The sequence below is a fragment of the Zonotrichia leucophrys genome, chromosome Z, assembly GCF_028769735.1.
Source record: "Zonotrichia leucophrys gambelii isolate GWCS_2022_RI chromosome Z, RI_Zleu_2.0, whole genome shotgun sequence".
Lineage (NCBI taxonomy): Eukaryota > Metazoa > Chordata > Aves > Passeriformes > Passerellidae > Zonotrichia > Zonotrichia leucophrys.
This window is the reverse complement of record NC_088200.1, coordinates 29,394,801-29,410,655: the sequence shown is the minus strand read 5'-3', so window position 1 is coordinate 29,410,655 and position 15,855 is coordinate 29,394,801. Positions and strand designations below refer to the sequence as shown.

Genomic DNA, 15,855 nt, shown 5'->3' with positions numbered 1-15,855 from the left:
CCGCGCTGGTGCTCATTCAGGGGGGGCCTGAAGGCACCAGGGGCCTGCCCGCGCTCAGGCACAGGCGGGGCGGGCAGCGCGCCCCAGGGCCCTGGTGAGCTCCGGCGGGCCCTGGTGAGCCCCGGCGGGCCCCGGTGAGTCCCGGTGAGTCCTGACGGGCCCCGGTGAGTCCCGGTGAGTCCCGCGGAGCCGCGACCCCCGCCGGGGACGGGCGAGCGGCGGGCCCGGGCTGGCTCTGCACATGCTCGGTGTGCCAGCCCGGGCCGGTCGCACTGCCCTCGCTGGGCTGCGAGAGCTGCGGCACCGCCGAGCTGCTCGCCGGCTCTTGCACTCGCTGAAGACATGGCATTTTTCAGGATCTCAGACAGGCTTCCAGGAGCATCTTTTTAAGACAGTCCATAACAGAATATAATGTTTCCATCAGGCTCTTGCCTTGGCAACAACCTGCAGTCGTATAGCGTGTTTAATTCTCTGAGAGGAAGACTGACGACAGCTATCGTTTAACTGTGTACTGTAATATATGAGATTCTACCCTGAGAACCCTGGAGGTGGCATTTGTCTGGTCTGGTTGTAAATAATGAGATAGATCACAATGGATTTCAGTTCCTCATCCGTGTTTGACCAGCACAAAGGTAAGTCACGTGCTACTAATTTCAAAATCCTCTGGTCCTCCAATGCGTCCCATGCAAATGTGCTGATTGCTTGACAGAATAAATAACATTAATTTTTGGGAAATATTAGGTTTATTTTGGTTTCATGTAGAGGAATTTCTTCCATCAGTTTTAGACTGGATGGGTATTTCAGTCTATTGCTTCAGTGATTTAAAAAAATTAATTTTCAGCAGAATAGTAACAGCATCTGGCTACTCTTATGGTTAGCACTGAGATATATATATATTTATCTTTATCTTGTATTGGTCTTTTTGTGGTTATAGATACTAAAAACAGTTGCAGTACTAGCAAACAGAGCAGTTTTAAATGGAGTAAAAAATTTAAGAACAGCTTCTTTTCGTAAGTCTACACTGAAAGGACTAGAAGCTGGCAACTGAAATACTTTGCTTTAGGAAATTTATCTGTATAGGTGAGTATTGCCACAATTGCAAATTTAAGATATCACTAAAACTCCCAATGTAAAGATTTTCTACATTGTAAGGTTGCTATGGAAATACAAATGTCTCTTTCTTGTCTATTTTGAAGTTAAAATGTTAAATTTCATGTCTTTATTTGTCAATGCAAGATTTATGTCTTACGGCTTAATCCACTACAAGTGTAGTGACATTCCTTTTATGTTCCCAAAGCAGGACACTGTCATTGCTTGATTATGCCTGTTGCAACAAATTTCTCTTGTAAGTTGGCTTACCAAACAATATGTGTGCAGTGGCCACAGTTTCCAGTGCAGACCTGCAAAATATCTGAGCTGACGTGGCCACACAGTCCCCACAACAAAAGGGCTGACAGTGGGACAAAAATGAAAGCAGGAGGAAGACGAGGCACTGACTTTTTGGGAAGCTGAGTGCTACAGGTTGTACTTCTGTGCTTGCCTATACTTCTTTGGTGAACCCAAAGTGAATACAGCCCATATAAAGTGGTGGGTTTATGACTGCCCTTCAGCCACAGTAGCACTCAAAGCCTGAGCAGTCTTGGGAGGACAACCCAGCTGGGACCCCCATGTCATGGGGGACGAGTGGGAAGTAAAACTGAGTGACAAGAGAGAAAAATCTATTACCAACAAGTATAAAGGAGAAAGGGAAGTGCAGTGGTAAAAGGGTGATCTGTACTGCAGGAAAAGAGACAGGTATTCCTAAATCATGTGTGGATGACCTAAGGAGCATTTTTCCCAACAGGACAGAGGTGTGGGGCTGACTGAGCTTCTGCAGCTCCAACCAGCCATTCCAGCCTCTGCTTCTGCAGCACTATGAGTGTCCTCCGTGCCACATGCCAGTCTAGCAGGGCTCAGAGTGGGGAGGCAGAGGTGAAATCCTGCATGCTGAGTGCCATCAGGATGGCTGCCAGGGAGCCAGTGGAAATGGTACCAGGAATGAGGCTGGGATATCACCGAGGCTGGAGAAGGCAAAGCCAAATCTCCAGATTATTTAGGGGGCAGAAGGCAGTGCAGGAGACCTCAGACCCAAACCATTTTATCCAAGTAGAAGGGATAGTGTTGGGAGGCAACATCTACGTATACCTCCCCTTGCTCCTAATCTGCCCCTCTTCTGCTGCCAGGCCACTCTCCACACTGAGCCCACCCTAATTTCTGTCCAGAATCACCTGCAGCCTGTGCCACTCTCCACCTACATCAGCTCCCCTGCCAGAAGGTCCCTTCACTATACATTCATCACCTCTGCTGTGCCGGCGCTGCAGGAATGCTTGCTCATTAGGTGCTTTGTGATTTACTGCGTGCCTTCCCGGGTAGCTGCGTGGGAGGTGGATGGGAAGCAGGAGCACAAAACACGCAGTAATGGGATACTGAGCTCATTGGTTACTATGCAAAGAATACTCTGTTTAAAACTTACTGTGTGGATAGTGGATCGTGTCTAAATACCATCATATTGTGTTGGTACATTATTGATTTAAGCAGGTATCCTTTTTTTAGCAAGAAGAAGGGAAATGTCTTTCATTGCAGCAATTTATAACAATGAAAGAATACAAACTATCTTTCAAACACACTAAATTTCTCTCTCTTGGTCCAAAAAAAAATTCAGCCCTCCACACAAACCCTTTTTTCTCCATCCCACACATCAGAAGATTCTCCCAACTATAAATAAAAATAAATCCCCAGCATTTCAAGTCTGAAAATCATACTGTCTCTTTACAATTCTTTTGCTCAATAATATATCATAATACTTACAATAGTAACAGGAATGTGGGACTTACGGAAGGCAAACAGCACCAGAACCCCTTCCTTCCTAATATTGCTTGGTGCCATTTAAATAAATGTCTGCTGTTCCTGATTTCAAATGTTTACTAAATAAACAGAGAAGCCAGACAAAGGCCTACACTGGTGCATGCGCTGCCAGGCACCCACAGGGATTATTACTTTGTTGAGTGTTCAATAAAATTGCAGTGGTAGAGAGTAAGTTACACTTTTCAAAAACTGCCCCCCCTCACCGCCCCTGGATGCTGATGTGCTGAAAACCAATAAACTACACAGTACTGTGTCCTGACAGCCAGGTGTAGAAGGTCATATATGGCCTTTGGCTAGTGGTGGAGACAAGGGGATTATGAGACAGAGGGTAATAAATTACATGCATAAATGGTTCTTTTTCACAATGAATGTGAATTATCCTATTATTCTGTCTTCAGTTTTTAATGTCTTGTGTTTAGGAAGTCCAAAATCAATCATTATGTACATGAACATGTACACCAAGCTCCTGCAAATTTATATAGAACTTAAAAATCCAATGTGCTAGAAAGCATGCACTTACGCGCCTCTAATGTGCACTTTGTAGAACAACAAATCAGCCAACATCACAAATCCTGTAAAACATGCACTCTTCATAGTACATCAGAGGAGAATTCAGGAGGAAAATTAAGGTAATGAAAAGTACAATTTCACTGCTCTGAATCCTGTAATAATTCTCTTTTGGTATACTCTCTTTCTTGATCAAAAGAAAACTACTTTGCCTTGAAGAAATTATACATTCTTAAAACACTGCAGGTTATTTTAGAGAGACTGATGTGTAACTTTGATTGTTTCTGAGGATTTTAGCACCACCCTCTGTCATTTAATCTTTTCTTCGAGACCTTTCCACACCACTACTGTCAGCCTGCAGTTTCTCCCCTGCCTTTCTCTATACACAAGCACTGAAATGGATCTTCTGCCTTTCTGAATGTGAGTAACAGCTTCCTTTCACCGGTATCACAGCAATTCTCTAAAATGTAAAATGTACTTGAAATGGGACCGTACTTAGTGACATTTCTTGAACTGCAGCATAGCAATGGAGTAACTGTAACACATCAGAAGGTGAAGAGTCAGGCATTTGGTTGTTCACAATCCCTTTCTGCCATGTGGTGCTTGTGACCCAGCCACAGCAAAGCTCCCAGCAGGGTAAGCTCACAGAGGGTGGGACACAAGCACTTCAGTACTTCACTGTTGCCTTCTGCAAAATGCCCACTCTCTGAACCATTCCTCTTCTGCCCAGGAAAATGTCTTCAAAAATAAATGTCCTACTAGCTTTGTGCCCATACTTCTCCATTCCTTGACAGGGTAAGCTGGAGGAAGATAAAGGGGTCATGTTGTTCACCTGGAGCCAAGACCGTCCAGCACAAATGGCATCCAGGCTCTCCCAGCATTTTCTGCTCTCTGTCATGTTAAGCATCAGAGGACCATTTATCTGTCCTCCTTCTCACTCCCCCTCCACAATCACACAGGTCAAGACATGCCACTTGAAGTTATGTCACCCTACAGAAATGGAATTAACGTCAGTCATCTTTATTCAGTTCCCAACAGGAGCACCCATCCATTCCTCCTGGCCCAGGCTCCCAGGCAGGGTGACAGCCTGCTCCACCTGCCTCTCCTTGCTCTGGCAGATTGGACTTGTGGGTGGGGAAGTGTAAATCTTTGTGGCTTCATGCCACCATCCTTTAACAGGAATAGAGCCTGTGTTCTGCAAGAAGAGGCAAGGGCAAAACTTCATTCCATTCATTTTTCCATCCATCCATCCATCCATCCGTCCGTCCGTCCATCCGTCCCTCCGTCCATCCATCCACAGTTTTACTTCCCCTCCTTATGCAAAAGGATAATAAGCTCTGGGGAAAGCAGACTGAGCCCAGCAGAAGCAAAGGGGAAGTGTCTTGGTTTTACCTAGTGGAGAAAGGGCAGAGATGTTCAGAGACACCCATGAAGGAGTGCACCCTTGTCCTCATCTTCCTGCCACAGCACCATCCAGGTAAGCAACTGCTCTGCTCAGGAGATGGAGATTTCCCTTTGGTGGCTAGATTTCTGTGCTCCTGACTCTCAGCAGGAATACTTAACAATACCTACAAGGCAAAAAAAAAAAGAGTACAATATTTACATAGGTAATGCATCAAAGGAGGTGAGGGCCCCTTTGATTCACAGCCTGCCTCACTGCATCTCGCAGTTTCTTTCCTAGTGCCTGCAGCATCTTCCCTCTAGCACACCCACACAGCACCTGCACAGCTGTACACGACAGCAGCAGTGAGAGGAGCCATGCTCAGGGCTGGCACCACCCTCTCTGGGTGTACCTCCAGAGACTGGAGGACAAGAGGAGCAGCACAAGCTACCAACCACCCAGACCTGAGCTTGTCATTAACATGTTTTTGCTGAGTGTACTGATTGTGGGAGGCATCTTCCGGTCTGATGTAGTAAGGAAATATTACTAACTGAACCAGTGGTGAAGTCACTTCTTTTTCTTCACCTGCTGATGATGACTCTCCAGCAGCAATGACTCCTCATCCCTCTGGATTTCCCAAGCCCACAGGACAAACCTCCTGAGCCAAATGAACAGTTGCTTCAGCAACAGACCCCTCAACAGAATAAAAATCAAGTTAACATTTTTATTCACAAACTTTATGAAGTGTGTAATTTAAAATACCAGTTAAGAAAGAAAATAAATTAGATTCTCTTTAGCTGAGGAGAAATGGAGAGGGAGTCTGTGGCAAAGGCAGATTAACATCAGCTTTTTAATTTTCCCAGAGTTCCAGCTTTGACAGACTAACCCATTCCAGGGTAAGAGCAGATTGTGTTTCCATGGCAGCCAAATTTGAAGTCCAAAGTACTGATTGCACCCAGTGAGAGAAGATCACGAGCAGAATTAGGCTAGGCTGTGAAATCCAGCATAGAGCTCATGTAAGTTCATCTGATACAACATCTGATCACAACATGAGCAGTGTGGCTAATAATTTACAACATTATTTGTAGATCTTTTATCACTTAAAAAATATAAATAGTCATACTATCTCCAGAAGTTTGACAGGACAGATAAATCACCAGTCACTTAATCTGTCATCAGATTATCTTTGATCAACTCTCTAGTGTGATTTAGGCATTTTCTCCAGTTATCAAGGTAGTGGAGTGGCTGGACAATGTTAGGTTTTACAGCTCTGACCCTGTCCTGGTTTAGCCTGGAATAGAGTTGGTTTTGAGACTAACGTTGAAAACACAGTTCTGTTTTAGTTGTTCGTAGTTAGTGCTCACCCTAAATCCAGGACATTTCAGTGTCCTGTGCTCTGCATTGCTCAGGTGCCCCAGAGGCTGGGGGAGCAAGGCCAGGAGAGCTGACCCGACCTGGCCAAAGGGATGTGCCCTACACAGAGCAGCATGGCCAGGATGGAGCTGGGGGAGCTGCAGCATGACAGGCTGGACACCAGTGAGCAGGTGGCGAGCAGTTGTATTGTGCATCACTTGCCTTTCTTAGGTTTTATTCATCTGTTTCTCTCCTTTTATTACAATTATTAATGATGCTGTTGTGGTGGCCGTGGTGATGATGATGATGATGTGTCATTTCAATTATTGAACTGTTCTTACTTTAACCCAATAACTTTACCATTTTCTGTTTCTCCTTCCCACCCCACAGGGGTCAGGGCAGTGACTGAACATTGGGGGCATCTGGGGTTAAACCCCAACAGACCCTCGGCCATTGTGAACAATACAACTCACTGCAGCTGTGCTTATTTTTGAGTTAATAGGGAAAAGAAACATGAGACTGTTTCTGACCAACAATACATATCTAGAGCATTTTACCATTACGTCAGATTTGACTCTGCACCCAAAAATCTAGTCTTTTGACTCCTTGATTTAAGAGGTTAATAGTTCACTTGAAGCCAAAGGAGGTGCATACATGTGGAGCATGACATGACAAGTTTGAAAGGAAGTGAAAAGGAAAGAAGCAAAGAGAGTCTTATTTCTTTAGAAAGAAAAGCCTGAGGAATGTTCCAGAACAGGTCCTGCAAGGCATCTGCTTTAAATAATAACTCACACTGTAGCTGCCAAACAAAATAAACCTCTCCTGGCTTCCAAGCAATAGTCCACTTTTCCTTTTTGCAGGAATTATCAACACAAACCATTGCTGCCAGAAGTTTACTCTCCTGAGAAGAGAATTCCCTTGGATATTACAGGGAAGTGAAAAGCCTCAGTCTTCTGACTGGTACAAGGATAACACCGAAATTGAAAACACCTGAGTCCTGATTTCATCCTATCTCATAAAAGTGCAGCCAGAAATATTATGAGCTAGTTCAGTTATTACATTTTTTTTCAAGTCATGTTACGTTAGTATGATTTCTTACAAGAAGTGGAAACTTTCCAGAATCTTTCTTAAGTACTTTCAGTGTCTATGTTTGAAAGTTTTTGGAAGAAGTTATGATGAAAACTAATTTTCAGATGACTAACAAAAACCACAGTGCTGTTTAGATACACTTTGTTCCGCCCCAAGTTACACAGTCATTTAAACTGAGTGAGACAAGTGTCATTATTTTTCCTGTTTGTCATTTGTGCTTGCTCTCTCTTTGCTCATGGATGTGCTCCTTGTCTGAAGGTGATGCAGCAGAGGAGATGGACCTGGCTGTGGTTTACCAAGCAGCAGCAAACGGCGATGTGAACACCCTGACTGCAGTGATCCGAGAGGATCCTTCCATCCTGGAGTCTTGTGACAGAGAGGGTAAATGAAGGCCCAGCTTGTTCTCAGGAGATCTGTGGCTTCAGCTTGCAAATTAAACTTTCCATTTTTTTATTCTGATTTTTTAGTTCAGAAAATTATATTTAGTAGCAGAATATGGGAAATTTGAGTTATTCCTTGGAACATCCACTGGAAATACACAGTTTGGATAATTCCTTCCCCCTGTAATTGTAAGATATTTTTATATGATTACAAATAAGCTGTTTTACTATGATTAGACAGTCCATTACCATTTATTTAATTTATCTTATTTAGGGGTATGCTGAGAAACTGCTGACATTTCAGGGGAAGAATATTTTTACCAATGCCAAATGACATACATTCTGGACATCTCTAAAGCAGAGGTTATAGTATGTGTACAGTCACAGTTTGAATGGCTTGGTCAAGTAATTTTTTTGCCAATGGTTACAATGTGCAATTATCTAAATGATCTGTTTTATCTGTCAGGCTGTGCTCATTTTGTGTTCCAGTTACTATTTAATGTTATTACAAATTATTGTACATTGGCTGGATTTTATATGCATCTATTTCCGAAGTGAGTAAGAACCACAGATCTCTGGAAGCTGTTCTCAAGGACAACTTTTTTTGTCAGAAGTATTTTTTTAATAGCAGTTTCTTATAAGGGATCCATTTGAACACTGTCTTTTCTAATCTTTAACAGCTTTTACCAAGCTACCAATTTTTCATATACTTTAAACCAGGCATTCTAACTGATATCTTTAAAACATCTACTGGTTAGCAGAGAAAATTTACTCAAGACAAAATGGTCCCTGTCCACTCGTTAATGGGCGAAAGACTAGGTGTGAATAGTGGGTGGAGTAGGAGGAGATGGACTGGCCAGGAGTACTTCAGCTCTGGAACTAACTTATCTCCTAGGTTGTCCATGCAAATGTAACTAAAGAGCAGTATCGCAGCACAAAACATACAGCTCATATCCTGCACATTTTTTAGGCTCTGCATGACCTCAGGTTGAGTAGCACATTTCCTCAGCAATTCATTGAGTTCAGTAAGAAAAATTATTCTTCAACTATAGATGAAGTTTCTACTAGTCTTATAGTTTCTAATACTCTTGTTTATTCCCAGCCTAGTAATTTTAAAATGCTTTGTCAGATTCTGCAGGAAAATCTCCTGCTGTTTTTCAATGTTTAACAGAATGGAAGGAAGAGGGAGCAATTAAATTGTACAACACTTCATGAAGAAATTAGAGTATTAGGTTTAAAAGGAGATTTCAGGCGTTTCTCAAAATGGAAAATTTTTGCAGAATATTAAAAAGGTTTCTATAAAAACAGGAAATAAAATATCGTAGAGCAAATCCAGACTTCAGATTAGGTTGTTCTCTGCATAAAGGGCCAACTTTTATACCTTTGCGAGGGAAACAGCTTGATTTTGTAAGTCTTTTGAATATACAGACATAATGAAGCTGGGGTTTGAGAAAATTAGACAAGCACCATCTGGTTACTAGTCATTCTGAAGGATATCAGCCTCCAAAATGGCGTACAAAGCCAAAAGTTCATTTTGGGAACTTATCAACAGAAAAGCACTTTTTCCTCCAGAAGCAAGTTAATGAGGCAAAACTTTTGCTAATATGGTCATGCTCTTTTTAAAAACAGCAGTCAGCGACTGTCATAGAAATTACTTCCTGACTAAAAAAAGCTGAGTACAACTATTGGACAGTTGTCAGAGAAAGGATTTGTTAGTTTGCCAGTGTTAAGATTAGAAAATAAGAAACTATATCTTATAGACATGACACAACAAATGTTAAAATAAATTTGGCTTTCTTCCCCAGGTTGCACACCTTTGATGCATGCTGTGTCAGGACGCCAGGTTGACACAGTGAAGCTTCTGTTGAAGATGGGAGCTAATATTAATACTCAAGATGCTTGTGGACGTACCAGTTTATCTCTGGCAACTTATTTGGTACCAAGACTTGGGGGACAAGGATGGAGTGAAGGGAGTAAATGTGCAGACCAAATAAGATTTCTGCTTATACTACAGAAAGAAAAAAAAAGCACAAAACATTTGGTTCTAGACAAGAGTGGAATTGGTTTTGAAGCTTTACTACAATGCAAAGCTGAGCAGTTATTATTACAAGAGGATCAGGTCTCCTGTCAGGCACTCCTGTCAGAGTGTCCTTTCTCTTTTGGCTTGTAAAATCAGTGCATGATACGAGGATCTCACAAGAAAATTGCTTTTTTTTGTACACTGCAAGTCCCCTTTTGTTGTTATTAGGCAGATTGACTTCTCCCCCTTGAATAGCCAGCATTAGATATTTATGCTCTAGTGAGGGCTTTCCTGTCTCAAGCTCTGAAGATCAGCAGGCAAGTGTTACTGCACATTGTATGAACCAGGGCATTGCTTCTTTTCACTGTGATGCTGGACTTTGGATAGCCAGGTTGGGGGCTGAAGTTCTAGGTGCTGCAGGTGCTGGTGCACTTGCTCAAATCATAAACAATGCAGCCCCTGATGTTCAGTCTACCTGCAAATTACAGGAGGGGCAGACATCCCACTCAGACATTTGGGAAAAGAATTGTACTTAAGAATGTGTCTGAACTGAAGCAACAATAGTCTTTTTCTCCTTAGTCTTCTACTCCTTGCAGGAGGTAATTCAGGTTTCAGAGAGAAGGTGGGGACCAAGTTAGCTGAGCAGACTGGGTTTCCATCATTAATTGGACAGAAAGGAGGAAGGAGTGTGCAACCATGGCTGCGCAGTATGAGTTAAGCTGGATGACTGCCAGCTCATTTAAACAGACACTGTGGCAACCTAATTAAATGACATCCCTTGCACGTAGTTTCTTCCTGAAAATTTAGGACAAAAACAATGTTCCTGCTTAGCTATGCAATATTCAGCCAGAAAATAAGTGTAGAAAATAACAAAACAGGCAGTCTCATCCAGTGCAAGGAGCATGCCCAGCTTACTTGACAACAAACATTTCCTCTGCAAGATATTTTAAAAAAATCCCATAATAAGTGTCACGCTTCTTTTTTCCTTCCTCTTTTCCCGGAGGGGAAGAATATTCTTTGGAAAAAAATAAATGACTGGAAAAGACTTAAACCGCCCAGGCTTCTAAGTTTCCATTTCTGTTTCTGTGAGGGATATAACGAGAGGTCCAGAGAGAATTCTGCTGTGATGTCTGTCCAGACAAATGGATTCAGGAGCGTTGCACAGTCAAAGACTGTGTGTGGCATTTGGAGGTCTTGTACTTCCACCAAGAGCTCCAACAGGGGTGTTTTGACCCTATCATTCCACACATTTTCCCCAGAAATGCTCGTAATGCCAATCCAAAATAGCTCATACAAGAGGGAATGGTCTTTGTCAATTGTCTGCTGAAGTTTTAACAAAACACTTAAACTCATGCTTGGTTTTCTTCCGACAAGTATATGCTGAAAGATTTATGCAGTCACAACCAGACTGTTTACTTGCTTTTATGTTGAGGTGATCAATAGAAGGTTTTAGTCCAAGAACTGATTCATCCCATCTGTTTTGGTGCTATTTTCAGTCTAACACTGCCACTAGTACAAACTTCTGCAACAACATTTATAAGACTGCACTCTAAGGCTTTTTACCATTGATTTGCCGTCTTTGCTAAAATCTCACAAACAAAATCAGATTGAGTGCTCGTGTTCTTGGTTTAATCCAGCATGATTGAATTCACGTGCAAGAATATGTGTAGTATCTGCTAGTGATACAGGAATTAGCAGGTTTTTAATCACTGTTTGTGCTTGCAGGGGGAAAAGAAACAAACCCAAAAAAAAACCCAAAAAACACAGTGTAAATGAAACACTTCATCAGAGAAATTAACAGCTGAGGTAGTTTGAGACCCAGACTCCAAAGAGGAACTACTCCTAGTGCTTAGAAGCCTCTACTGAGGAAAAAAATTCCAGTTTCTCTGTTGACAGAAATGGCTGCAGTCACATGTGAATCCCATCATCAACAAGAAAAGATCTGGCCCTATACTTTTCACTTTCCTCTTTGATATGGTCCAATTTCTTTTTTAGGGCTGGCTGGAAGGCTGTGTCAGCCTGCTCAGGAATGGTGCTAAGCAGAACATACCTGACAAGAACGGGAGGTTGCCACTACACGCTGCCACCGCAGAGCCTGACGTGAGGTATGTGCCTGGCTCCCCAAGGAGAGCCCACAGCAGGAATAATAGTTGTGACAGCTATGCTTGTGACCTGTGTCTTTGTTTAGTGGTTACCGTGAAGGGAGTAGAGAGGAGGAAAAACATTGTGCAATGCTTGTGTACCAGAGATCGATGGCCGGGTAAAAGAGAGGAGCCTGTTTTAGTATTGCAATAGCTGGAGGAGGGAAAATGATTAGAAGAGAGATTGAAACCCTACGTTTCAATCTCAACTACCAACTACCTTTTTGTCCTACCACATGAAATAGTACAAGACTCCTTCTCTGGATTTCTCCTCTGAGTGGCATGGCAAATGTGAGAAAAGTTTTCCACAAGACAACCTCTCTGAAAATCCCCAACCCTAAAGGGGAAGTTAAGGACTGGTGGTCTGGCTCATTTTTAACCACTTTTACTGAAGGTAGAGTAACAGCTACAGAGTGTCTTCACAGAGCTCCTAAGAAAGATTCTCTTTTTCTGATTCCAGCTTGTGACAATAGGACAATTTAATAAATTTTGATTTGTATATCTGAATAAATTCACTCAAAAAACTCCCCTAAGTCATGCCTGAAGGTGTAGAATGACATTAGAAACAGGTAAAATATTCAGTACATGCAATATGTTCATGGAACTTCATCAGTGAGTCCATAATTTTGTTGCTGTAGCCATGTCAGACCAGGTCAGACATCTGGCCATTTCTGCTGGTCTTGTTCTCCAGCCTTTTTTAACAGCTTTATTAGTTTTCCACATTGTCTTTGCTTTTCATGCATCACTTGGAGAGAATGATTTGAGGTTTCTACAGAAAGAAGATCCCTATCATTAAACAAAGCCCACACAAGAAAGAAGACAATGTTTGTACAGCACCACACATGTTGCTACTTGAAGGGAACACTAATCTCCTCTACCAGGAGCACACTAGGTCCCCTGAATGTTTTTCACATTCTCCAAGGATACAGACAGACCCTTCTTTGCTCTGCATGGTTTTCTTTTTCCTCTGTCTTCCCACTGGGTTTGCTCCATGCCCAGACACAGGCCTGTAACACTGAGCAGAGGTTTTCCCATCATGGTCATTGTCAGTGCCTTGTCATCCTATGTCATTGCCAAAAGAGAATATGCAATGGCCAGTTGTGAAATGCTTTTGCAGCTAAATTTGAAAGCTAGCAGTCTGCTGCTACAACCTCACATGCTGAAGGCAGCATGGAAAGACAAGAGACAATTATTGTATTGATTTGATAATTGATTTATGTGCTCCAGTGCATTCCACAGAGCCTAACAGGCAAGGTGGAAAGAAAATTCATTCCTGATCTATGCCTTTAAGAGTAGATAGCCAAGAAACCTCAGCTGCTTGGGTGGATATCTACATATTTAAATGTAGCACTTATGTTGCCATAGTGGTCTAATGGTGTAACTGAGTCAAAGTTTGTTCATGATAAGCATTCTAGGCAAATAATTAGATTTCTTTCACATACAGTGGTATCATTGATCATATCAGGAATTGAACCACAGAGTCCTGTATCAGATGACAAAACTATGTGATAAATGGTTTTACAAGCATACTATGGTTATTTCACTTTGGTTTTCCTCTCTAGCTGGTATTTACCAAGACGTGTTTTCAGACACGGAATTTCTGAAGTTCTGAGTCATTTTGCTAATCTTTCTTAACTTTTACAAACTTCTACCCAACCACTCACAACAAGCATAGTGTCATCCTTTTCAGATTTCCTGCAGTATGACTCCATTTAGAAACGGAGATGTGACCTCTTTTCTACAAGAATTTGTATCCATATGCAAATGGATTTGAAGTCAAAGCAAAATCCCTGTGCTGGAATCTGCCCAATCATCACCCTTTGGGGACTCTACTTTAAAAAAATCCTAAATTTGGACTTTCAACACCTGAGGATGATGTTACCTATAGATAAGATTTCCACCTGCAGAATTGTCAAAATCATCCCTAAGCAACTGTAAATATCTTCTTTTGAATATTTTATGTAGCTAGTTCTTTATTACCAGTAGGGAAGAACAAAGTTGACATGAAACGTTAATCTGATGCACACACTGAGCACAGTTCAATCCAGAAGATACACTAGAAGTGGTTGAAGATAAAAAGTAGCAAAATATTTTTATTCAGTCTCCTCTGCATAGAAATAAATGCAGGGTTTTATACATTTGTTTCTGTGTTATCTTTACATTTATCAAATTTCCTTCCTTTACACTTCATTATTTTTTACTTTCCTTGCTAAACAGTATGTCTTCTTCATGTCCATGTTCTGAAGGTTTCTACCAAATTCACACCTTTAGATGAGCCACAGGTTGGCACACTGATCCACTGAGGTTATATCCTTCATTTTGCTATAATCCTAAGAACTGCTCATTCATATTAGGATTGGCTTTGCTGCAGCATGTGAATGGAAGGAGTTTTTAATTTCCATGGTCCACGTACATGATCTAAACAATTAGCATCCTGCTATAGAACACAGCCAGCTTTGCCAAACCTGTAGTGATTTCAGAACATCTTCACAAGATTGCAAAAGGAAAAGATGTTAAAATATTATGGTATTTGAATAATATTTCATTTAACTACGTTATTTTTCCCACCACCAGACAGGAGTGCTTGTAGTCCAATATTCTATAAAATGTGAACCTATGCAGTGCTATATTTTAAGCCATAATAATGGCCCTATTCCAGCAGACATTCTGTATGGCCTTGTAAAATATTGGGGTTTGTGTGTGTAAACATTCAGCAAGCATGCATCTACACACGTATGCACACAAATGTGTGCACGACATCACAGTACTCCGAGAGTTAAATAGAGTGAAAAATCCTTACAGAAGCTGGCATCTCTGTTACTTAGGACATTATAAAATATGTTGGCAGCAAATTTCTAAGCTACCAAAACCTGCACACATGTACAGTATTTTACATTCTGATTCTAGCCCAGCAGTCAGCATAAGAGTTATTCTGAGTGGATCTTCTTTTAATTCCAAACTCTAAACTTGTGTTGTTACCATAAGCCTTAAAGTCCAATTTGTTTTGCTCATATGACAAAGCTGAGACCTAAGATTCTGACCTGTGCCAGTCGCTAATACTGATTTTTCATGAAATTGCACATTTTGTTTTTTAAAAACTGTCGGTTTTTCAAGTTTAGTCAGGAATACAGAACACTGATTATATCATTGTTTCCACAGGCTTCTGAGCTTGCTCCTGCAGCAGTCAAATCTTAGTGAAATTAATCACCAGGACAATGAGGTGAGTGAGCTTGTGCTACAAATCGCAGTCCTTGGCACTGGAAGCATAGAACTGTTCAATTTTACAATAAGGCTAAGTCAAAAATTTCTATAATGCTTTTGCTAAACTCTGCAAAGTATTATCTCTTTCTTCTTTCTATGTACTATGCACCTGTAGGCTAATAAAGCTTCCCTCTATTGAGGTAGCTATGAGGTACCTTGAATCCATCTCTTAATTATTTGTCAAGACAAGAATTTCCCTTTATTCTTCTGAAGTTAGACACTGGACCAAGTCTTCACCTTTACCAATCCTAAGTGTTCAAGGCCAGGCTGGATGGAACTCTGGGCAGCCTATTCTAGTGGAAGGTGTCTTTGCCCATGGCAGGCAGGTTGGAACCAGATGATATTTAAGATCCCTTCCAACCCAAACTATTCTATTATTCAATGACTCCTTGATCCCACCATTCAACTCCTGTTCTCAGGAAAAGTATCAGAGAGCTGGCATTACACAGAACAGTCACGGAAGCACAAAAATTGGTGCTGTTTTCTTCTATTATGGAGTTGTGTCCTGCATGTACATGCATTGTACATAGGAAAGAGTTAACTTCCCACATCTTTTTCTCCAAATAGAGAAGCCAAAACACAAGAGAAATTTTGAGTGTATTTTCATATGTTTCTGTTCATTTTGACAGTTGCTCAAGGATGTGTCTCTTTTCCACAGAGTCAGAATGGCCAGAGGGCTGTATATTTTTCTCTTTCTTACCCACTGAAAGGTTTGCAGACCCTGCTCACAACACTCTAAACCAGACACATGCATTGCCTTGATGTAGAACTATGTTACTAATGAATTGCATGGAATGGTGGATCATCATTTCAAACCAG

The 15,855-nt window shown here is 41.6% G+C and overlaps 1 protein-coding gene across 2 annotated transcripts in view; it reads left to right on the top strand.

Annotated features, from left to right (window-relative positions):
- Positions 1–272: 272 nt before the first annotated feature.
- ANKRD55 (ankyrin repeat domain 55) overlaps positions 273–15,855 on the top strand; it is a 46,831-nt gene continuing 31,248 nt past the window's right edge. For both annotated transcript variants that reach the window (XM_064736329.1, XM_064736328.1), the window contains exons 1-5: positions 273–632; positions 7,493–7,615; positions 9,420–9,550; positions 11,630–11,739; positions 14,935–14,995. In XM_064736329.1, the coding sequence (XP_064592399.1) occupies positions 593–632; positions 7,493–7,615; positions 9,420–9,550; positions 11,630–11,739; positions 14,935–14,995 (465 nt within the window). In that variant the 5' untranslated portion in view covers positions 273–592. The remainder of the gene's footprint in view (positions 633–7,492; positions 7,616–9,419; positions 9,551–11,629; positions 11,740–14,934; positions 14,996–15,855) is intronic.